Consider the following 25,159-nt stretch of genomic DNA (forward strand, 5'->3'; position numbering starts at 1 on the left):
TTAAACATATATATTATCACATATAAAAGAATGGAAAGATTAACTTGGATTTGTGTTATTTTCTATATCAATTAGGGAAATATCTTTGCTTTATATCCCATCTAATCAACCTTTATATATTGTTATAATCAGTTTACTAAAATAAAGAGCCAAAAAGGCTTCACTTTGGTAATGCAAAAATTATAAAAATCAAGTGGATATTAAATCCAGCATTATTTCAAAGCCGAATACAGAAACTATAAAAGTTTCGTATGAAAATATGACCAGAGAGCTTACGGGAATACACACTCGCCGGTATTTTTGAGTTGCCCTAGTCAGACCTTATAGGAGACATATCTGCTATGATAGCATTCATATATTTGCCTCCTATCTTAAGGCAGAAACCTTAAGAGAGCAAAAACTCTCAGTACTAAGGAACTTGAAACATCAGAGAAGTGCATTTTTCGTAAGCGAACTCTAGGTCGGTGTGTAAAAGTATTTACTAAAATAAAGAGCCAAAAGGCTACACTTTGGCAATGCAAAAATTACAAAAATCAAGTGGATATTAAACTCAGCATTATTTCAAAGCCAAATACAGAAACTATAAACGTTTTGTGTGAAAATTTAACCAGAGAGCTTATGGGAATACACTCACCGGTATATATGAGTTGCCCTAGTCAGACCTTATAGGAGACATGCCCGCTATGATAGCGTCCATATATTCACCTCCTATTGGTCCATTTTGATAAGGTTTCACTGGCCTGACAGCTGTTTCAAACTCGGTTTTCGTCAGAGACTAGGCAGAAACCTTAAGGAAGCAAAAACTCTCAGCACTAAGGAACTTGAAACATTGAAATATCCACTTGATTTTTATAATTGTTATAATCAATTTACCAGCCTAGTTTGCTAAGTAAAAACTAGAACTGGTAAATTGGTCTCTCTTCTCCAGCCAACAGGCTGTGGGTTTGTATGGCATAAACATTCATGCCACAGTAAATATTCACTGTGGCATGAATGTTTCAATGAATTCAATTCACAGAAGGTTGTAAACCTTTTGAGTTATTTTGTCCACTTTTGTGATATGTTCTCTGAACTCAACTCTGTTCAATATTACCCCTAGATGAACTTGAGGTGCCTTTTTTATTTATTTATTTTTTATAACATATTTTGCATGTTTCCCATCAGGCAAAGGAACATTTGGAATCTGTTTTGAACTTCCTCAATCATTGTTTGGAATAGTGTTTTGTGTGTGTGTTTCATGGCTTTAAATTCCAATAGTTTGAAATAGAATAATAAATTAACAAAAGGAATAGAATAATACATTTTTTCTTTGAGTGTATTTCACAAACAAGTTTAAATTATATTTAAACTTATAGAATTTTTTTTTACAATGGCTATAAATTAAATTAAACCTGCCAAGAAATTATTGTTTAATCCTTTATCTAAAGTATAAGCAATGTAAGAATTCATTTGTTTTGCTTATACTTGGAGCAAGAATATAATTTCTTGGAAAGTTTAATTTAGTTAAACTTATATTACAGTAACAATCGAAATATCCTGAAAATCACCCAATGAATATTGTGTTTTTTTTTTTTTAATTTTGTTATGTTATCTCATTGTGTAAAGTGAGGAAGAACTGCATCATGTTCAGCTTTAGTAACATGTATACTGGATGTAAATCGTATTGCAAGAAATATCCTTCATTTCAGTAGCATCTTTTGTGAATCAGTATAATATGACATTGCTCTAATCAGAAAACTGTGTATTTAATGTACAACTAGATTGCCAACTCAATTTTTGCTGTTCATGTTGAATAACAAAAATCAGTGGACAGTGTGGTCATTATATAATTCATACATTATACCAATATAGTTGGATTGCCATGTAGAAAAAAGGGCAGTACTTGACCTTTTTCTACATGACATTCCAGGTTTATTGGTTCTAGGTGTAGTACTTGAAATGTTTGGGGGCAGCTTGCCATCTCTAGAATGCTTTTTAATACTTATATATATATATATATATATATACACTCAAAATCACATACATTATGTTAACTGATTCATCATCTTTTCCCAGCTCTTTTGTAAAATCAGTAGTATACCTTCCCTTTGATACTCTCTCTCTCTCTCTTTCTGTACACACACGTGTGTGTGTGTGTGTGTGTGTTATACATATTCTGTTTTATTTTGGTATATTTATCTCAGAATGTCTTATTTGATGTATTGCTTATCTCTATTTTACAGTTAAACAAACATGCAAGGAAAAGGCTGATTTCAATTGGATAAGAACAGTGTTAACTTCTGGTACTTTATCTGACAAGGTAGCTGCACGTACTTGCCTGATTCAGGATTCACCAGTCCATAATCTGAATAGTCTGGACTCACTAATTGGAATGGTTAATACAAAAGGCAAACGGGAATGTCTTATGGCCTTAGGTAACAACAAGATCTAGTTAATTATATTAATTGAATTTAAACAGACAGGATTATTTTGCTGTTTCATTTTTATATAAATACTTGTCATAAAAGTTTAGTAATATTAGGAATTTATTATCATTAAGGAAACTTATTTGATAAGATCATTGATGGAAATGTACATAATTACTACACAGATGAAAGATATCCTTAAATTCACTATTTCAATTGATGAAAATTTTGCAAATATACAATGAACATTATGTACAAGTTATTTCACTTTGTCTTTAGAATGAAATATTTTTCAATGCTTAAGATCTCATTGCTTCGTTATGTAGCCCTTTTTTAAAAAACAACCATTTTAAAGTTGCATGATATTATAACTTTGCAGTATGACCATAACAGTGATGCAGATAGCTGATTTTAATTATGCCTTGGATTGCCAGCTGGCCCATATGATAGTCTTTTGCATTATTTAAGGATACATTCATTGATGTAATGATCAAATTTGTGATTTCTATTAGGAAATGATAGGCGGTTTCAGTAGTTGTTAATGAAAAGGGGGGGTCCAGTTGCAAGGAAAATGGCTGGTTTCAATTGGATAAGAACATTGTTAACTTCTGGTACTTTATCTTATAAGGTAGCCATACATATTTGCCATCTGTAGTGGGGAACTAGAACCTTTTCTGAACCCATTTTCAAGTTCATTTTACAGTTGCTAAATCCAGATTCCTGGCATGTTTTTTTTTTTTTTTATTCTAGATCATCTTGTTATTTACTTAGCCTTCCAATCCATACAACCTTAGACAGTCTCTGCTCCCCATAACCAGGTTCCTGGTTTCTGAGTACTTAATTAAACTAGTTCCTCGTATCTTCATATGAGACCCACTACTCACCTTCAGTTGAAAAAGTCCTTGTATTTCACATCAACATTGAGAGTCAAACTGAAGTATTTTTCCAACAAAGGATGCATCATACATCATCCTTCCAACTGTGTGATGCAAATACTAGGAATGATGGTTATATTTCCTTTATGATACTCAATTCAATTTTGCATATTGCCATTTAACTGCCCAATAGTTTTTTATATCCATTTGGCAGGAATTTTCCTCCCAGAAACTTAATTTTTTTTTTTCTTTTAATCTCATAAAACAGGCTGAAGAACATATGCAATTAACACAAACGCTGCATTGGTCTCAGTCTTAGGTTGCTTTGACTGTAACCCCAAACAACAAAACAACAGCCCAATAATTTCATAATGTCCTAATTATATGACACTTAGGAGCATGCACAAACCACTCAAAATCATTTGATTTCAGCTGTGATCATTCTGTTTAAACATATACCCCCAGTATAAAATTCAAACTAGAAAAAGTTCTTTCAAGATAGATACAGGCTAAAAGTTTCAGCATCTAAAGTACTATACTTTCATTCTCTTCCTAGAACACCAAACAAAGGACAATAGCATACTACATCCCTCCCGGTTTCACAACAAATCCGATAAGTCTGGAACATAGCACGGGATACAGACAAGCCACAACATTCTTTGGTTCAGGACTCGCCTTCTACACAGATGTTGCAATAAATTCAAATGCCTATTCAAAGAGAGTGCTGAGGCCTTACTTCAATGCCCTAACTTGAATCGAAATGATTGCCTATCCTGTCAAAAATATGGGAAAGTTTAATCTGGATAACACACTAGGTTTTTAGTTGAGATCTTCTAATTCCTACATTAGTCTAATGTTATCTTTAATTGAATTTATAAATTAAGATTATTATATGAAATTATGAATTAATACCTATAATTTATTCATCACTGATGAAATTTTACCTCTCTTTAGTGCTTAGCAATGTAACATCACGCAGCTCGTTCTACTTTTGAATGATCATTTGTTTGTATTTCACTTTGTAAAAACTGTTCCTCTCAAGCCACTGAGGATAGTCTGTTAATTTCTGACTGAAATATTTGTAATTCAAATATTAAAATATTCTTGTGCTAACATGTCTATATTTCTTAATTTAATGTCACAAGTATCTCTCAAGAATACATCCCTCCTGTTTTTTACGAACATCCCAGCTTCATAATTGTCTACAATCATTGCCTTAAACACTAATCTTTGCACAGTTCTTCATTTGAATGAGAACAACCTCATCTTCCTACAAAAAAGAAGGGGGGGGGATTCTTAGACTGATGTTTAGTTTTTCATGGCATAAATGTATCACATCTGTGTATATATTAAAAAAAAGAAAACTTTTCTACTCAAGAATTACTTTTCACTTACTCACCTGCTAACTCTGTACAAATTCCAAACCCACTTATCCTAGAATACTGTCCTCATGTTTTGGATTACTGACACCAGAACCTCTCTCGAAATTCTTAATGCTGTCAATTAAGAGAGGAATTAAATTAATTCATAATTCGAACACACACACACAAACTAAGTGTATACTTGATGTTTCATGGAAGGTGTGGTTCAATCTTATGTCTTACCTTCATGACCACTAAAGTAGCATTCATCATTCCTCCACTTTCCACTGAGCCTATGATAATAGGCTCAGTGGATCTTGGCTGTTCGAGATTCATTGAGTTCAGCTGCAATTCTGCCAAGCTTGATTCTTGTCCTTTTTCATCAGCATAGCCACTTTTTATTCACAAAAGTAATATTTCTCTAGTATGTATTGATTTGACAACCTTTCATGGTGTGAGATTAATTGTAAAAATTTTAAATTTCATATTATAAACCAAAATATAGTAATTCCAATCTGAACATCCTTCCACAGTTTTACTGATGACAGTAAACTGCACTCATCTTTTTTAGAAGACAGTCCTTGCACTACATAAATTATACAAAACTTCTAAAAATATCAACTTTTATGACTTTAAACTCTGATCTCCAAACCATTCTTCAGTGTGATTAATAACCATATTATTTCAGTGTTAATAAAACTCTGGACAACATGAAATTTTGCTTATTTGGATAACTGATCTCAATCTTTCTTGACATAAAAATATCATTATTTTGTATTTCACACATTAATGCATTATTTCACCTCTGAACAGTTCTTAACACTTTACAAATCCATTCAGTCATTGAATACTGTTCTCACATTTGTGATGACCCCCCCCCCCAAAAAAAATAGTATGCAAGGTAATACTTAGATTAATTAATGACCTCTGTCTCTCATTTTATTGCAGTATGTGGTCATATATGTGGTCACTTTTCATTAGAACTGGCATCAGTTTTGCAGCACATATGCATCATTCCTTTAATAGCTTATCTTCAGAATTTGCAGAACAAATTTTTTCTCATCTTCATTTATTTCTTCTTCTGCTGCTACTGTCTCGTGCAGACACAGCAAACATCAGGTTTCTGTTTTTTTTCTCAACTTATTTGCCCATGGTACAAATATACTTATAATATGAACAGCCACTTGTGGATCAGATTACCATTAAAAAGAAAGAGAGAGACAGAGAGGGAATTTTTTTCATTTGAAATATAGGATGATCTTGCAAGGGGAAGGTTAATAATTTCTGTAATTGATGGATCAAGTATTCATTATCAGTAATAATGAAATTCTTTGTTCTAATAATACATAAAATAGCTCTGTATCAATTATAGTACACACATTCATTATATCTAATTAATCTATAAAGTTATTCTCCCTGGGGTGCTTAAGGGTCAAAGCTGTATAACTGAGAGGAGACCTCCACATAGATTTTAAAGGAATGCAGAGAACCGACCAGGGCTTCTGACCTAATGTCCAATCCTCACCTTCTCGTGGTGCACCCTGTTGGGTATCTACTTTGATACTGAACGAACGAGGATGGGCTGGCAATTTGGGATTTAGCCGACCAAATTGTATTCTTATTGGTTAAACCAAAATAAAAAATGATGGTACAACATGACAAAATTTCATGCCGGCTGGGGCGTCGCCCGGTTAAACAAGGCCCCCATCATTTTCGCCAGGGAACCAGGGCGAACAGCGAAAAGTCAGCTACTGGAACAAATCTGAAAACAAACCCCAACTCAACATCACCAGAGTTAAAGATCGGTACTATCAACGTAAGAAGCCTGAATGGCAAAGATATGGAGCTAGCTGAGGAATTAGATAAATACCAGATCGACATAATAGGGGTGACTGAAACAAAAAAGACCAAAACTGGTGAGATCTTGCTGAGCAATAAATACAAAATGTTATATTCAGGCAATGACAATCAAGGAAAAGAAGGAGTAGCCATAGTATTCAACACAAAATATGAGGCTAATCTTCTTGAATGGCAGTCAGTCTCAAGTAGAGTAATCTGGGCAAATATGAGAATGGGGAACTGGACAATGAGACTTATTTGTGCCTATGGTCCCAAAGAAGGTTCTACTAAGGTAGAAGTGGAGGAATTTTTTGAGGCTTTAGAAAAAGCAACTGACACAATGAAAAAGGAAAAGTTGGTCCTTGTTGGGGATCTAAATAGTAGAGTAGGAAATGATTGTGAGACATACAAAAATATTTTGGGAAAATTTGGAGAAAAGAGCAAAGCTAATAATAATGGCAAATATCTGTTGGATTTCTGCTCAGGACATGGACTGGTTATTATTAACACCATGTTCCAAAATAAAAATGTGCACAAATTCACATGGAGAGAAGAGGCTAGGAATAAGAAAAGTCTCATCATCATCATCATCATCAAATTCCTGCCATGTACCCTCAAGGGGTGTACAGGATATGACAGTACTACATGAAAAAATTACATCATTACTAACTTCCTATCTACAATTTTCCTCCAGATCAGTCTGTTACTTGTCAAGACTCCAACATTATCAGATCTTATATTTCTATCGTTTAAGGCATTTTGTACCGTATCAATCCACCTATATCTTTGTCTTCCTCTGGGTCGTTTTCCTGCCAACCTGGCAGAGAACACTTGTTTTGCTAATCTTTCCTCTCCCATTCTATTTAAGTGACCATACCATCTGAGATTAGCTCTGCTAACGCATTCCTGGATGCTGACAATGTCAAGTTCTTTCCTAATATCCTCATTTTTAATATGATATTGCCATTGATGCCATCTGTTCACGCCTCTAATCTTTCTCAGGACTCTCATATCTGCAGTCTCTAGTCTTTGGTCAAGTGTTTTACTTCTGACCCAGCTCTCAGATCCATAAGTTAAAATTGGTTTGAACACAGTCTTGTATACAGCTAATTTAGTGTTCTGACTAATTTCTTTCTTATTCCATATGAATTTATTCAATTGACTTCCCACGATACCAGCTTTGCTGATTCTGTTGTCTATTTCTATATTTAGTTTACCATCTTCAGTAAAAATTGTGCCTAAGTAGCTGAAATGTTTTACTTGTTCCACAGGTTCTCCATTCACAACACAGTTGACATTTTCAATGATTCTGCCTATTTTCATTGTCTTTGTCTTTTTATTGCTGACCTTCATACCATATCTATTACAACAGCTATTCAATTTAGTCAGAGAATCTTGCAGACTTGTAGCGGATTTATTTAGAAGTATAACATCATCCACATAAAGCAAAGAGCTGACATTAACATCTCCAATTTTGATATCAGGTTTAATACCACATTCCTTCATAATGTGATCCATATAGATAATGAATAACAGAGGGGATAATGTACATCCTTGTCTCACACCAGATTTAACATTAAACCATCTTCCTGTACTTCCTTCAATTCTAACTGCTGACTCACAACTCAAATAAAGACTAAGTATTGCTTGATATAATGCCCCATTGACACCATATAACTGCAGCGTATCGAATAGCTTCTCTCTTGGCACCTTGTCATATGCCTTCTCCAAATCGACAAAACTTAAATACAGATCTTTGTTATATTCCCATGCTTTCTCGACTATTTGTCGTAAAGTGAAGATCTGATCCTGACAGCCTCTATTTGGCCTGAATCCAGCTTGTTCTTCACCAAGCTTTTCTTCCACAATTCTTCTCAACCGTTTCTCAAGTATACTTGCATATATCTTACCAGGAACACTCAGTAGGGAAATTCCTCTGTAATTCTCACATTCAGTTTTATTTCCCTTTTTATATATGGGTACTATGAGAGCTCTACTCCAATCATCGGGAATTCGTCCCTCTGTCCAGGCTTTCTGAACTATGCAGTGCAGCCACTGCAAGACTCTTATACCACCATACTTCAGCATTTCTGGTCGAATATCATCTACTCCTGCTGCCTTTCCACATTTCAAGCCTTTGATGGCTTTTTCTACTTCAAGTATGGATATGTATTCCTGACTGCATGCCTGGTCAGTGTTTTTTATCACTGTGCTGTCATCACTGCTTGTTTCATTTAGCAGTTTTTCAAAGTAATTACTCCATACTTCAAGGATATCTTTTTCTCCTGTTTTCATTTCACCTTTATCATCTCTAATTCCTTTTACAGCACTCTTTCCTCCATTCCTAAGCTTCTTCAACAACCTCCAGAATATTTTGCCACCTTCTTGATATTTATTTTCTATATTCTTGCCAAAGTCCTCCCATGACTTTTGTTTAGCTAGTTTTACACACTGTTTAGCTTTCTTACATTTGTCTCTGTATTCTGTAAGAGTAAAAACTGACTTATTTGCCAGGAACTTTTGATATGCTTTCTTCTTTTCCTTCACTGCCTCTTTAACTTCCTGTGTCCACCAGGGAGTTCTGATTTTTTTATCCTTGCACACAACCTCACCACATGCCTCTCTGGCAGAATCAATCAATGTTTCCTTCAGAGTTTGCCACTGAATCGACAAGGTTTGATTCCTGTTCTCAAACTCTTTCATTTTCTTTTCAATAATATTTCTGTATTTTAGTCTACAGTTCACATCTGAGAGCTGCTCAACTTTTATTCGCTTTAAAACTTTCTTACATGTTATTCTTTTCAATATGAAATTCAATTTTATCCTGCTCAAGACTAAATAGTGATCACTTCCAATTTCAAATCCTCTGTACACTCTGGTGTCCTGCACCAGAGAGAAAACATCACTATCAACAATAACATAGTCAATGAGACTTTTCTTATTTCTAGCCTCTTCTCTCCATGTGAATTTGTGCACATTTTTATGTTGGAACATGGTGTTAGTAATAACCAGTCCATGTCCTGAGCAGAAATCCAACAGATATTTGCCATTATTATTAGCTTTGCTCTTTTCTCCAAATTTTCCCAAAATATTTTTGTATGTCTCACAATCATTTCCTACTCTACTATTTAGATCCCCAACAAGGACCAACTTTTCCTTTTTCATTGTGTCAGTTGCTTTTTCTAAAGCCTCAAAAAATTCATCCACTTCTACCTTAGTAGAACCTTCTGTGGGACCATAGGCACAAATAAGTCTCATTGTCCAGTTCCCCATTCTCATATTTGCCCACATTACTCTACTTGAGACTGACTGCCATTCAAGAAGATTAGCCTCGTATTTTGTGTTGAACACTATGGCTACTCCTTCTTTTCCTTGATTGTCATTGCCTGAATATAACATTTTGTATTTATTGCTCAGAAAGATCTCACCAGTTTTGGTCTTTTTTGTTTCAGTCACCCCTATTATGTCGATCTGGTACTTATCTAATTCCTCAGCTAGCTCCATTTCTTTGCCATTCAGGCTTCTTACATTGATAGTACCGATCTTTAACTCTGGTGATGTTGAGTTGGGGTTTGTTTTCAGATTTGTTCCAGTAGCTGACTTTTCGCTGTTTGCCCTGGTTCCCTGGCGAAAACAACGGGGGCCTTGTTTAACCGGGCGACGCCCCAGCCGGCATGAAATATTGTCATGTTGTACCATCATTTTTTATTTCGGTTTAACCAATAAGAATACAATTTGGTCGGCTAAATCCCAAATTGCCAGCCCATCCTCGTTCGTTCAGTATCAAAGTAGATACCCAACAGGGTGCACCACGAGAAGGTGAGGATTGGACATTAGGTCAGAAGCCCTGGTCGGTTCTCTGCATTCCTTTAAAGGCTATGTGGAGGTCTCCTCTCAGTTATACAGCTTTGACCCTTAAGCACCCCGAAAAGTCTCATTGACTATGTTATTGTTGATAGTGATGTTTTCTCCCTGGTGCAGGACACCAGAGTGTACAGAGGATTTGAAATTGGAAGTGATCACTATTTAGTCTTGAGCAGGATAAAATTGAATTTCATATTGAAAAGAATAAAATGTAAGAAAGTTTTAAAGCGAATAAAAGTTGAGCAGCTCTCAGATGTGAACTGTAGACTAAAATACAGAAATATTATTGAAAAGAAAATGAAAGAGTTTGAGAACAGGAATCAAACCTTGGAGATTCAGTGGCAAACTCTGAAGAAAACATTGATTGATTCTGCCAGAGAGGCATATGGTGAGGTTCTGTGCAAGGATAAAAAAATCAGAACTCCCAGGTGGACACAGGAAGTTAAAGAGGCAGTCAAGGAAAAGAAGAAAGCATATCAAAAGTTCCTGGCAAATAAGTCAGCTTTTACTCTTACAGAATACAGAGACAAATGTAAGAAATCTAAACAGTGTGTAAAACTAGCTAAACAAAAGTCATGGGAGGACTTTGGCAGGAATATAGAAAATAAATATCAAGAAGGTGGCAAAATATTCTGCAGGTTGTTGAAGAAGCTTAGGAATGGAGGAAAGAGTGCTGTAAAAGGAATTAGAGATGATAAAGGTGAAATGAAAACAGGAGAAAAAGATATCCTTGAAGTATGGAGTAATTACTTTGAAAAACTGCTAAATGAAACAAGCAGTGATGACAGCACAGTGATAAAAAACACTGACCAGGCATGCAGTCAGGAATACATATCCATACTTGAAGTAGAAAAAGCCATCAAAGGCTTGAAATGTGGAAAGACAGCAGGAGTAGATGATATTCGACCAGAAATGCTGAAGTATGGTGGTATAAGAGTCTTACAGTGGCTGCACTGCATAGTTCAGAAAGCCTGGACAGAGGGACGAATTCCCGATGATTGGAGTAGAGCTCTCATAGTACCCATATATAAAAAGGGAAATAAAACTGAATGTAAGAATTACAGAGGTATTTCCCTAGTGTTCCTGGCAAGATCTATGCAAGTATGCTTGAGAAACGGTTGAGAAGAATTGTGGAAGAAAAGCTTGGTGAAGAACAAGCTGGATTCAGGCCAAATAGAGGCTGTCAGGATCAGATCTTCACTTTACGACAAATAGTCGAGATAGCATGGGAATATAACAAAGATCTGTATTTAAGTTTTGTCGATTTGGAAAAGGCATATGACAAGGTGCCAAGAGAGAAGCTATTCGATACGCTGCAATTATATGGTGTCAATGGGTCATTATATCAAGCAATACTTAGTCTTTATTTGAGTTGTGAGTCAGCAGTTAGAATTGAAGGAAGTACAGGAAGATGGTTTAATGTTAAATCTGGTGTGAGACAAGGATGTACATTATTCCCTCTGTTATTCATTATCTATATGGATCACATTATGAAGGAAAGTGGTATTAAACCTGATATCAAAGTTGGAGATGTTAATGTCAGCTCTTTGCTTTATGCGGATGATGTTATACTTCTAAATAAATCAGCTACAAGTCTGCAAGATTCTCTGACTAAATTGAATAGTTGTTGTAATAGATATGGTATGAAGGTCAGCAATAAAAAGACAAAGACAATGAAAATAGGCAGAATCATTGAAAATGTCAACTGTGTTGTGAATGGAGAACCTGTGGAACAAGTAAAACATTTCAGCTACTTAGGAACAATTTTTACCGAAGATGGTAAACTAAATATAGAAATAGACAACAGAATCAGCAAAGCTGGTATCGTGGGAAGTCAATTGAATAAATTCATATGGAATAAGAAAGAAATTAGTCAGAACACTAAATTAGCTGTATACAAGACTGTGTTCAAACCAATTTTAACTTATGGATCTGAGAGCTGGGTCAGAAGTAAAACACTTGACCAAAGACTAGAGACTGCAGATATGAGAGTCCTGAGAAAGATTAGAGGCGTGAACAGATGGCATCAATGGCAATATCATATTAAAAATGAGGATATTAGGAAAGAACTTGACATTGTCAGCATCCAGGAATGCGTTAGCAGAGCTAATCTCAGATGGTATGGTCACTTTCTCTGCCAGGTTGGCAGGAAAACGACCCAGAGGAAGACAAAGATATAGGTGGATTGATACGGTACAAAGTGCCTTAGACGATAGAAATATAAGATCTGATAATGTTGGAGTCTTGACAAGTAACAGACTGATTTGGAGGAAAATTGTAGATAGGAAGTTAGTAATGATGTAATTTTTTCATGTAGTACTGTCATATCCTGTACACCCCTTGAGGGTACATGGCAGGAATTTGATGATGATGATGAGTTATTCTCGCTTTCATCAAAGATGAAATCTGAATTTTCTTGAGAAGTTGTTGGCTGTTAGTGCATCTCTTTTTAATCTTTCCCGGAATGTTGAAGTGATACTGATTGAGAAACTTCATTCTGCATGGTCTACCTATCCTGAGTTTTCCAGATGGTTAGTGCACATTCTTCCTTTGGTATTCCTCTAGTCTTGTGATTAGGGATTGCTTTAACTTCAGGATATAATGTAGATATAGTAATAAGTGCTCCATAGTGCAATTGGAAGAACAACTGTACATTGTGCCCTTCGATTGGAATAGGCCTAAGTTCGATTCTCGTCGCGACGGGAGGAATCTTTATCTGGACGATTTCAGTCGAAGGTGAGTTAGCCGATCTCATACAGAGGTAGCAGGGTTTTTTCTCCCGGAAACTCTGGTTTTTCGTCTCGCATACAGACAAATCGGCCCTTCAGAACACACGCAATTTACAGACATAGAATACCAGTTATGGTGGTGGTGGGCGGTAGATGGTGTTGATTCGTAGTAGAGGTTCGGCGTAGTGGTTGAGACAGTTGTAGGTATCCTCCCGTGATGAGTCTTCAGACTCCTTGGAGGTGTCAGGAATAATAATAATAATAATATATATGATATATATATCTGCAGATATACATATTTATATATATACAGATATATGATTTTAAATGTGTTTTGAAATATGATCTTGGCAATATTTGCACGAATTAGTTATTGTTAATTACAAATTGCATTTCACTAGAATGAAAAAAATGCTTCTTTAAGCACAAGTTTTATTAGTTTTTCTGTCTTGACTAACTAATATGTTTTTCTTCCTTGATAGCTACACTTAAAGATTTATTTATAAATGACTTGCTGATAGAAGACAAGAAGTTGAAATGTTTTGAAGAGGTAAGTAAGAACAGATATTTTTTAATAATTTTGCAAAACCAAACTATTGTATGTAGCTAGGATTATTCAAAGGAAAATGTTTTTGTTTAATATCATCTTGCATACATATTATTTAAAAGTATTTCTATGTACCTTTTCCATATGTTCACTAACCAGTGGTTAATTCTTGAATTAATGTTTTTCTTATTTCATTATTCAGTATGAATTGTCTGACTTTGAGGTCTTCTTCAGTAGAATCTTTCGAACTCATGGTGAAAGATAGTTGTAGTTAGATGAAGTTTAGACTTACAGCAACTTATGTCCAAATATTTATTTTCATGCAACAGCAGCAGTATCATTTCAAGATGTTTTTATATGATAAAGTTCATGAAATGTGAAGTTAAGACTTAACATGTAGATCATAGATGCTTTTGTGATTTATTGACAAGCCAGCCATAACTTTTCATAAACATTAGAATGGTACACCAGCACTGTGCTTAGGGTAACACAGTGCTGGTGTTACCCTAAATACATGAGACTCAACAAATACTTGCTCATAGCAAGTAGATTTTGACAGAATAGACTTTTTGTTTGTTAATTTCTAAGCAAAATCTTATTTTAACATTCAGAAAAAACAGAGGAATATTCTTAATATAAAGGGTCATTCTAGTAACAAAAATTAATAAATTATATATTTTCCAAAAACAATGTTGTTGTTGTTTTTACTGTTGTTCCTATTCTTTATTATTTTGACTTCTTTTGAGAATGGTTATACATAGGAAATGTTCTCTAAACAATACAGCACCACCAGTCACTTTATAGAACTCCTGTTGACTTATTGGGATCTATTGTTGAACCTATTTCCACTTGATTTAAACAGCTGTGGTATATAGGAAAATAACAGAAGTTTGCTTCAAAGAAAAATAATAGAATGGTGAATGAAGAGGATGAATACTGCTTCATTTCTAGTTTGAGCTATAAAGGCCATTAAAGGGTTGAGAAGAAATGAGAATCCTGTTGATTATTTAGCATTTCAGAACAGAAATTCTTAACATAATTTATAATTTCTACAAGAATTTAGGATTACTGTTCTGTTCCAAGAACAGTGTTATTCACTGTGTTATCTACAAACATTTAAGTAAAATCATTTTTTAATTGGATGTTTAATATTTTATGCAACTGGAAGGGATGGACTTGCATCCCTTGTTTGCTTGCTCTAACAGCCAAAACTTCCAGAATTGGATTGATTTTATATGAAATTAAAGGAGTATTTGTAGTTCTTTATTCTTTGCAGATTTATCATTTTCCATAGCTACATCTACAATGGTAATCTAATAATTGTTCCAACCTGCCAAAATAAAACTAAGTATGACTGCCCGTAGGTAAATAATGCTTTGTTATTGATGAATATCTAGGCTTACTTTATCAAAACTAAGTCCAGTATGGCAGCCTACGTAGCTCAATTGGTATAGGTCAGAAAGACCTGGATTCGATTCCCGTCAGTGATGTGAGGAACCTTTATCTGGTCTCTTTCAATGAAAGGTGAGTTAGCTGGTTCCATACTGAGGTAGGGGGTTTTTCATCCCCCAGAACAGGCAAACCAGTCCCATGAACACACACAGATTACAGTCAGGAATACTTAAGACCTTCCAGCCATAGATCTGATTTGTCAGCTATGCCGGTCCCAAGCCCGGATAAAAATAGGGGTAGGTACCGAGATGGTGCTGTACCTCCTAGTAAAAGAGGCTCACGGCCGTTGAATCATCATACGAAATAAATAAAGAAAAAAAGTCCAGTATGAAAACACTGTCTCTCTTTCTCTTTATGCACCTATGATGGGAATTCTGTTACGCAGTCTGTCTTTTGTCATGTTTTTCAGGCGCATGATTGTAGCAGATGCTGATCAAAAGTTAATGCTGCATCAGTCAGCAGTCATGCATGCTACCCATATTGCATGACAACAATCTAATACATATAGTGTATAATGTATATATATAAAAAATCTGTTCATATTTTATTAACTTCTGTATACTATTATAAAATACATAGAAATTAATTTTTTTTTTTTTTTTTCAGCATCCCTTATCCAAGTTAGAAGCACTTGTTAGTGGTAACCATGAAGCAAGAGACAGACGATTAGTCCTGTGGCACTTTGAGGACCAATTGAAAAAGAGTTACAGTAGATTTGTTAAGGCAGTAGAGGAGGTATCACATGATACAGTAGAGAAGATGAAACAGAAGACAATCAATGTCATGGCAGATTTACTTGCTAATAATCCTGAACAAGAGCAGGTAATTGAAATTAAAATTAACTTTTTTAAATCTTTTCTTCCGGACATTACACTTAAATATATTCAACATGGATGAATGAATTGTGATAAAAAATTTCTTCATAACTAAAATTTGTCATCTAATTGAATTTTATTTCACTATTGAACATTTGGACTTTTGAACATTTACAATAGTTTTTCATCCTCCTCTGAACAGATGCTGTGAGAGGCTAACATATTGAAAATTTGGTTAACTTTGCCCTCAGTTAATTGATCCGTAGATTGATATCCCAACATGATCAAATATTTGAGAAATCATTCTGTTTAATAGTTTTTCTTCCATATTATTCTTTTATTTAATGTTCTAATTTGATCAGCTCTTGCTGTGGATGTCTTCTACTATCAGTCAGTTACTGTCATCTCCATATGAAGCTAGCTAATTTAGCTTCATTTGAAAAGTCTTGATAAGGCTCTTTGTCTTAGACTAGATTTGAAACCAGGGGGCTTTCCAACCAAAGAGCATAATCAAAACTGATTGAGCTGTCGTGGCTCTCTTATGATTATCTACCATGTATAATTTAAATCACTTATTAATGTAAAATAACTATCTGAATTGCCATAAAATTCAGAAAATTGGTCTAGTTTATCATCATCATCATCATTCTCAGCACTGCCTTACCTTGTAGTATCATTATGGCTCAACATTATTGTCACTTGACCAACTATTCTCCTCACTAATTATACACCAAATTGAAGTTCATTGAACAGCTATTTTATTTAATATATGTAATGGCATAAGCACTGCTCTTTATATAATTTAACCTACGAAGAGTTTATTGCATTTGTCATATTAGCATTTTCATAAACCCATATAAAGTTTCATAGGCTACTTAAAAATTTAAAAAGAATATTAACTGAATTTATCAATATTCTTAATGGAACCATAATGACCGCCTGAAAGTTTTTGTATATGAAACCTGAAAACCTAAAACAAATCTTTTTTCCTCTTAATAGCTTCATTTGCTGATGTCCCAACCAAAGCTCCATGAACAAAATGTTATTTTAACCCAGTGTTAGCAAGGTGGGGTGTCACAGTTATTTCTTTCTATATCTTTGGGGTCTATGACATCCCACCTTACTAACGCTGGGTTAAAAGAAATTCACTATACCAAACTATTCTTGTGATCCCTACAAGTTTACAATAGTGGGAGTGAACTGTGTTTTTTATGTTAGCATAACATCCTTTGTGCAAGCAAAGGCATAAATGCAATGTCTTAAATAAATTGTTTCATTTGTATTGTAAATACATTTGGATGACAAGCCCATACCTATAGGAAAGTAGCACTGGAGCCTAAAAAATAAATGTAAATGGATATATTTTTTAAATACCCTGAATTCTCTATAAGAATAGTTTGAGTAGTAGAAACAAGAAAATCAGTTGATTTTTTTTTTTTATGTTGGTCCCACCCACAAAAGAAAGGTTGTAAATCTGTTGTGCATTATGGTTGTGTGCAAATCCTGCTCTAGAGACCAAACACGGTGCTTTTTCTATCATGCCTTCAGTAAGCATGATGGATGTCTCGCATCACATAATGTTAAATTAAAATTGTAATTGAAATAATGATATTGAATTTTTCTATAATTTTAGCATGGTCTATACCTATTCAAATTTTTAAAACAAAAAATATGCAATAGATATCCCCCACACATGCCTGCTCTTAAAACCCAATTGGTTCCCAAAAAGCTAATTTACAATAATAGGTTTGATGTTGTAAATTCAGATTTCATTTCTAGAAATAGTTTGAACTATGAAATTCCAGACTGAAAATGTCACAAGACTAAAATGCAGTTATATATATATTTTTTTTTTTTGTTCCCACCCAAAAATGTTATTTTGAAACCTGTAGTACATTAGGTGCTGTGGGTGGGCTAAGGGTTTTTTTTTTTTTTTTGTCAATTTTATATATATATTTATTTATTTATTTTTGTATTTTAATCTATTTTTTTACATAGTCTTGCAAACCCTGCTCTAAAGACCAAACATGGAATTTTTTCAAGCCATTTCAGACCTCCAGTAAGCAGGGCTGTGGCTTCACACCATGCAATCAAATTCTTCTCCCAACCTCAAGACAATCACAAACATCCATGCCCACTTTTTGAATCCTGCACACGTGCAGAATTCGAACCTGCGGCCTGTTGATTGGAGAATGGGTACACTAACATTGGCCAACCAGGCTGGCTTTTGTATATAACAAAATGATAAACAGTTTATTTAATAATGCAAAAGTGAAAAATCTTAACAATGTTACAGGATTTACTGTTTCAGAGCTGCTTAAAATGAAAACAATAGGCATATATTTTCTTCTGAACACAACAAATTTCTCTGTAGATGGTAGGGCATTCCTGACTGGCTGATCCTTTGAACTCCATTCAAAATTTGGGTCATCAGTTTCAAAAATTTCTTGATGGGTCAATTTTTTTTCAAGCACCTTTAAGTTTTTGTGATGTAAATTTATTGGTAGGATTAGGTTCTTCATAGTGAATTCTATATTTTCAAATTCACCTTTCCTCTCTCTAGACATTTATGAGGATACAAATATTCACTGTACTCTAAACGAATTTAGATGAGCACGTGACTCATGGCAGTTTTTTTTTTTTAAACACAAATGCGTATACAATAGTTTATGATGTTGAACTTAGTTATTGGATAACTAAGTTTTAAATAGTATTTTCATTCATGCTAGAAAGTTTTATTCTCAGTTGTGTGTGTCAGTAACTGTAATGCTTTCCCATGAGTGCACTTAGTTCTATTAATTTTTTAATGCAGATTAAGCTTCTCTGCAGAACACATCTAAGATAAAATAAATTACAGGAAATGCATTTTTATCTCTGAATTACCTCAGAACCTAAAATTATGAAATTTAAGTAACCATGAATTAGATAGGAAGTTATTAATGATGTAAATTTTTCATGTAGTACTATCATATCCTGTACACCCCTTGAGCGTACAAATCAGAAATTTGATGATGATGAATATATAATATTTTTCTAATTACCTGCAAGGTACAAAAATGCTTTGATGAAATATTTTAAGTATATGGATTTGAAAATGAGATATACTGTACAGATTAAAGTTTTGCTTTTGATATTTTATTTATTTTTGTACATATTTGATTGATTTTAAGTCAAAATTCAAACTAAAGTAAATATTTTTTCTACAGTTCCTTTTAGTGCATATTGTGAATAAAATTGGTGACCCTCTACCAAAAGTTGCTGCACAAGCAGCCCACTTACTAGGTCAACTTGTTGATAAACATCCAAATATGAAAAGTGTTGTGGTGCAAGAAGTAGAACGACTGCTCTTCAGACCTAATATTGGTGAACGGGCTCAGTATTATGCTTTATGTTTCCTTAATCAGGTAGTATTTTTTTATTATTCTAATTTTTATGATGAAATTTTTCTAGAATTTGATTATGAATGGGGAGTGTTTATTTTCACTTTAAAATTAGTGGAAACTATAAGGAAGAGGTCAATAGAAGAAGGTAGTGGAAATACTAATAAATAAATAAAACTACTTGCATATGTAAAATCTTGATTCTTGCAGTATTTCAGTTTTGTGAACATTATTAATCCATAAAAACAGTTATAAAAACATCTAGTTTGAATTAACTAGATCATAACAGAGCATATGCAACATTAATGAAAGGTTGTCATTAAAAATAAATAAATAAATAAATATTGAAGTCTGAATTCTTCACATTCGTGTCAACTTTTTTTTTTAGATAATACTGATTCTCTCTACATTTCAGACTTCAATATTTATTTATTGAACTTTGTGTCATTATATTGATGATATCGTCTGAACCTGAAACATCTTAAATGCTACATGTGCTCTACTCTCATCCAATTATTTATATTAACCAATCTTATAAGTACTTGTTTGTTTTGCCTCAATAATGGTTGCATGCAACATGATTGAAATATTAGAATAAAGTCTTATTTTCATAACGGCTGACACATCTATGGAAAATTAGAATTTATTAAATGCCAATATATTTTATCATGTGTTACAAATGTCTTCAAGTTTTGGGAAGTCACTATTAATTGTTAATAAATATTAATTTTCTGATAATAATGAATAAGTTATGTAAACTTCTATTTGAGTTACGAAAGCTATCCTTTGTTTCCCTTTGAACTGTAATAGTACATTCCACTGTTAACTCAGCTGCAACCAACATAGGTGCATATAAACACATACTACATGACTCTTGTCCTGTGATTAATGTTTTGAATGTTGGTAACTGATCTCTTCTCTCTCTGATTGATAACATAGGATGAAATATATTGAAATTTATCATCATCATCATCAAATTCCTGCCGTGTACCCTCAAGGGGTGTACAGGATATGACAGTACTACATGAAAAAATTACATCAATACTAACTTCCTATCTACAATTTTCCTCCAAATCAGTCTGTTACTTATCAAGACTCCAACATTATCAGATCTTATATTTCTATCGTCTAAGGCACTTTGTACCGTATCAATCCACCTATATCTTGGTCTTCCTCTGGGTCGTTTTGCTGCCAACCTGGCAGAGAACACTTGTTTTGCTAATCTTTCCTCTCCCATTCTATTTAAGTGACCATACCACCTTAGATTAGCTCTGCTAACGCATTCCTGGATGCTGACAATGTCAAGTTCTTTCCTAATATCCTCATTTTTAATATGATATTGCCATTGATGCCATCTCTTCATGCCTCTAACCTTTCTGAGGACTCTCATATCTGCGGTCTCTAGTCTTTGGTCAAGTGTTTTACTTCTGACCCAGCTCTCAGATCCATAAGTTAAAACTGGTTTGAACACTATCTTGTATACAGCTAATTTAGTGTTCCGACTAATTTCTTTCTTATTCCACATGAATTTATTCAATTGACTTCCCACCATACCAGCTTTGCTGATTCTGTTGTCTATTTCTATATTTAATTAACCATCTTCAGTAAAAATCGTGCCGAAGTAGCTGAAATGTTTTACTTGTTCCACAGGTGACATTTTCAATGATTCTACCTATTTTCATTGTCTTTGTCTTTTTATTGCTGACCTTCATACCATATCTGTTACAACAGCTATTCAATTTAGTCAGAGAATCTTGCAGACTTGTAGCAGATTTATTTAGAAGTATAACATCATCCGCATAAAGCAAAGAGCTGACATTAACATCTCCAATTTTGATATCAGTTTTAATACCACATTCCTTCATAATGTGATCCATATAGATAATGAATAACATAGGGGATAATGTACATCCTTGTCTCACACCAGATTTAACATTAAACCATCTTCCTGTACTTCCTTCAATTCCAACTGCTGACTTACAATTCAAATAAAGACTAAGTATTGCTTGATATAATGCCCCATTGACACCATATAACTGCAGCGTATTGAATAGCTTCTCTCTTGGCACCTTGTCATATGCCTTTTCCAAATCGATAAAACTTAAATACAGATCTTTGTTATATTCCCATGCTTTCTCGACTATTTGTCGTAAAGTGAAGATCTGATCCTGACAGCCTCTATTTGGCCTGAATCCAGCTTGTTCTTCACCAAGCTTTTCTTCCACAATTCTTCTCAACTGTTTCTCAAGTATACTTGCATAGATCTTGCCAGGAACACTCAGTAGGGAAATACCTCTGTAATTCTCACATGCAGTTTTATTTTCCCTTTTTTATATATGGGTACTATGAGAGCTCTACTCCAATCATCGGGAATTTGTCCCTCTGTCCAGGCTTTCTGAACTATGCAGTGCAGCCACTGTAAGACTTTTATACCACCATACTTCAGCATTTCTGGTCGAATATCATCTACTCCTGCTGCCTTTCCACATTTCATGCCTTTGATGGCTTTTTCTACTTCAAGTATGGATATGTATTCCTGACTGCATGCCTGGTCAGTGTTTTTTTATCACTGTGCTGTCATCACTGCTTGTTTCATTTAGCAGTTTTTCAAAGTAATTACTCCATACTTCAAGGATATCTTTTTCTCCTGTTTTCATGTCACCTTTATCATCTCTAACTCCTTTTACAGCACTCTTTCCTCCATTCCTAAGCTTCTTCAACAATTTCCAGAATATTTTGCCACCTTCTTGATATTTATTTTCTATATTCTTGTCAAAGTCCTCCCATGACTTTTGTTTAGCTAGTTTTACACACTGTTTAGCTTTCTTACATTTGTCTCTGTATTCTGTGAGAATAAAAGCTGACTTATTTGCCAGGAACTTTTGATATGCTTTCTTCTTTTCCTTCACTGCCTCTTTAACTTCCTGTGTCCACCAGGGAGTTCTGATTTTTTTATCCTTGCACAGAACCTCACCATATGCCTGTCTGGCAGAATCAATCAATGTTTTCTTCAGAGTTTGCCACTGAATCTCCAAGGTTTGATTCCTGTTCTCAAACTCTTTCATTTTCTTTTCAATAATCTTTCTCTATTTTAGTCTACAGTTCACATCTGAGAGCTGCTCAACTTTTATTCGCTTTAAAACTTTCTTACATTTTATTCTTTTCAATATGAAATTCAATTTTATCCTGCTCAAGACTAAATAGTGATCACTTCCAATTTCAAATCCTCTGTACACTCTGGTGTCCTGCACCAGGGAGAAAACATCACTATTAACAATAACATAGTCAATGAGACTTTTCTTAATCCTAGCCTCTTCTCTCCATGTGAATTTGTGCACATTTTTATGTTGGAACATGGTGTTAGTAATAACCAGTCCATGTCCTGAGCAGAAATCCAACAGATATTTGTCATTATTATTAGCTTTGCTCTTTTCTCCAAATTTTGCCAAAATATTTTTGTATGTCTCACAATCATTTCCTACTCTGCTATTTAGATCCCCAACAAGGACCAACTTTTCCTTTTTTATTGTGTCAGTTGCTTTTTCTAAAGCCTCAAAAAATTCATCCACTTCTACCTTAGTAGAACCTTCTGTGGGACCATAGGCACAAATAAGTCTCATTGTCCAGTTCCCCATTCTCATATTTGCCCACATTACTCTACTTGAGACTGACTGCCATTCAAGAAGATTAGCCTCATATTTTGTGTTGAATACTATGGCTACTCCTTCTTTTCCTTGATTGTCATTGCCTGACTATAACATTTTGTATTTATTGCTCAGAAAGATCTCACCAGTTTTGGTCTTTTTTGTTTCAGTCACCCCTATTATGTCAATCTGGTACTTATCTAATTCCTCAGCTAGCTCCATTTCTTTGCCATTCAGGCTTCTTATGTTGATAGTACTGATCTTTAACTCTAGTGATGTTGAGTTGGGTGATAGTGATGTTTTCAGATTTGTTCCTGTAGCTGACTTTTCGCTGTTCGCCCTGGTTCCCTGGCGAAAACAATGGGGGTCTTGTTTAACCGGGCGACGCCCCAGCCGGCATGAAATTTTGTCATGTTGTACCATCATTTTTTATTTTGGTTTAACCAATAAGAATACAATTTGGTCGGCTAAATCCCAAATTGCCAGCCCATCCTCTTTCGTTCAGTATCACAGTAGATACCCAACAGGGTGCACCACGAGAAGGTGAGGATTGGACATTAGGTCAGAAGCCCTGGTCGGTTCTCTGCATTCCTTTAAAGGCTATGTGGAGGTCTCCTCTCAGCTATACAGCTTTGACTCTTGAGCACCCCTATATTGAAATTTATTATGTTCTAATTTTCTATACATGCTTCAACCATTATACACATATAAAATATGTGTTTCTTTAAAACGTCTAGTTCTTAACAAAATTATAGTTCAAGAGATCGTACATAACAATTCAATTAAATAAAATGGAATTGCTTATGTATGATATTTAGTTCCATGGAGAGGAAGGTGAAGAGGCCTTTTTGGTTTTCAGAGATTGGAGACCGGTAAATGCAGCAGATGATTGTTACTAATTGGGACAAGAAACCTTCAGCCAGAGGTCAAAAGCAGGGGATTCTAAATTTAGCATTCTCTGGCAGGCAATGTCAGGATATACAAAGTCACATGCGCCACCTTTGTGGCAAAATGAATCATGTAGAATGTAATTTGGACATTGAAGGTGGTTGATGTAGCTGCAATTTGAGATTCTGTTAAGAGACATCCAAGAAAGTTTGGATGTCTATAAGTGGTGATGAACATCATTTATATTGGAATTTATGCCATGGATGTATGTAAAGTGGATATAGAAATAATTTTTTGTAGGGTTCGTGATAAGTTTGGAATATTGTGTTTAGTTTAATTTGTTTGGATGGACTGGTTGTGGTTGAGGGAGATTTGTTTTGTTCTCAGTGTTGCCATCATTGTTTGTCTGCAAGTGAAAAAGTCCTGAAAATATGAAGTCATCAGCCTCTGTATACGAGTTCTCTATGCAAAGGTTTTCTTACAATTTGATAAGGATTAAAACAAGAATACAGTTTCTTGTCAAATATATAATAATATTAAATATGTGTAATATGCTTTATAAACTCCGTACATCTTTCTCTGATCCAGAGCATGTTTAATAATATGCTGATACACCATTTTACTACTTGTGTATGGAAAATATGACTTACTTAGATTCAATCTTAGTGTCTTCCCCAGTCTTGGGTAGTGACCCTTCCCATAATGCATAGCAGTATACATATCCAAAGGAAGTGTGTTTTGCATTATGGGATATTAAGGCAATTGATGTGAAGTCAACAGCCTCTATATATATATACAGGTAGACTAGTCATAAAGATCTTCACGCATAAACTTGGTTTCTTTACACTTCGGTAAGGATTAAAACAAGAATATAATTTCTTGTCAAATATAATATAATTTAAAACCAGGTGAAAAAAGCTTCATGCAAAGTAGCAGTAAAGTTAAATGCTGAAATACAAATTAAAAATAAAGTAACCGAAAAATTAATAGTTCTTTTCAGAAGTTATTAAAAATTAATTGGAATTCAAAATAACTGATTGTAAAACTTGATGTTATAAATACAAGGACTAGAATCACAAAAATAAATAATGCAAACTAAGGCTTCATGATTTTATTACAAAGATCAGATGAACTTCAACATATATTAGACAGCGAAACATGTTGAAGTTAATCTAATCATTGTAATAGAATCTATCAACCTTACCCTGCATTGTTTATTTTTTTATTTCAAAGCTGTAAATTGATGAACAATAGTGAGTTTTTATTTTTACATTAACAGAAGAAGGAAGAAAGTTAGAATACCAGGTTTATATTTTTCTAAAAAAAAAAAGGCAAGGAAAAAGTTTATCGTAAATTTGTC

General features: G+C 34.3%; 1 protein-coding gene across 3 annotated transcripts in view; it reads left to right on the top strand.

Annotated features, from left to right (window-relative positions):
• Noc1 (Nucleolar complex protein 1) overlaps positions 1-25,159 on the top strand; it is a 106,255-nt gene that overhangs the window by 32,642 nt on the left and 48,454 nt on the right. For all 3 annotated transcript variants that reach the window (XM_090399033.1, XM_090399034.1, XM_090399035.1), the window contains exons 6-9: positions 2,223-2,414; positions 13,556-13,623; positions 15,679-15,894; positions 19,094-19,291. In XM_090399033.1, coding sequence (XP_090255159.1) covers positions 2,223-2,414; positions 13,556-13,623; positions 15,679-15,894; positions 19,094-19,291 — 674 coding nt within the window. The remainder of the gene's footprint in view (positions 1-2,222; positions 2,415-13,555; positions 13,624-15,678; positions 15,895-19,093; positions 19,292-25,159) is intronic.

Source organism: Typopeltis vanoorti, chromosome 10 (assembly GCF_054136105.1).
Source record: "Typopeltis vanoorti isolate ZY-2024b chromosome 10, IOZ_Tvanoo_1.0, whole genome shotgun sequence".
Taxonomy (NCBI): Eukaryota; Metazoa; Arthropoda; class Arachnida; order Uropygi; family Thelyphonidae; genus Typopeltis; species Typopeltis vanoorti.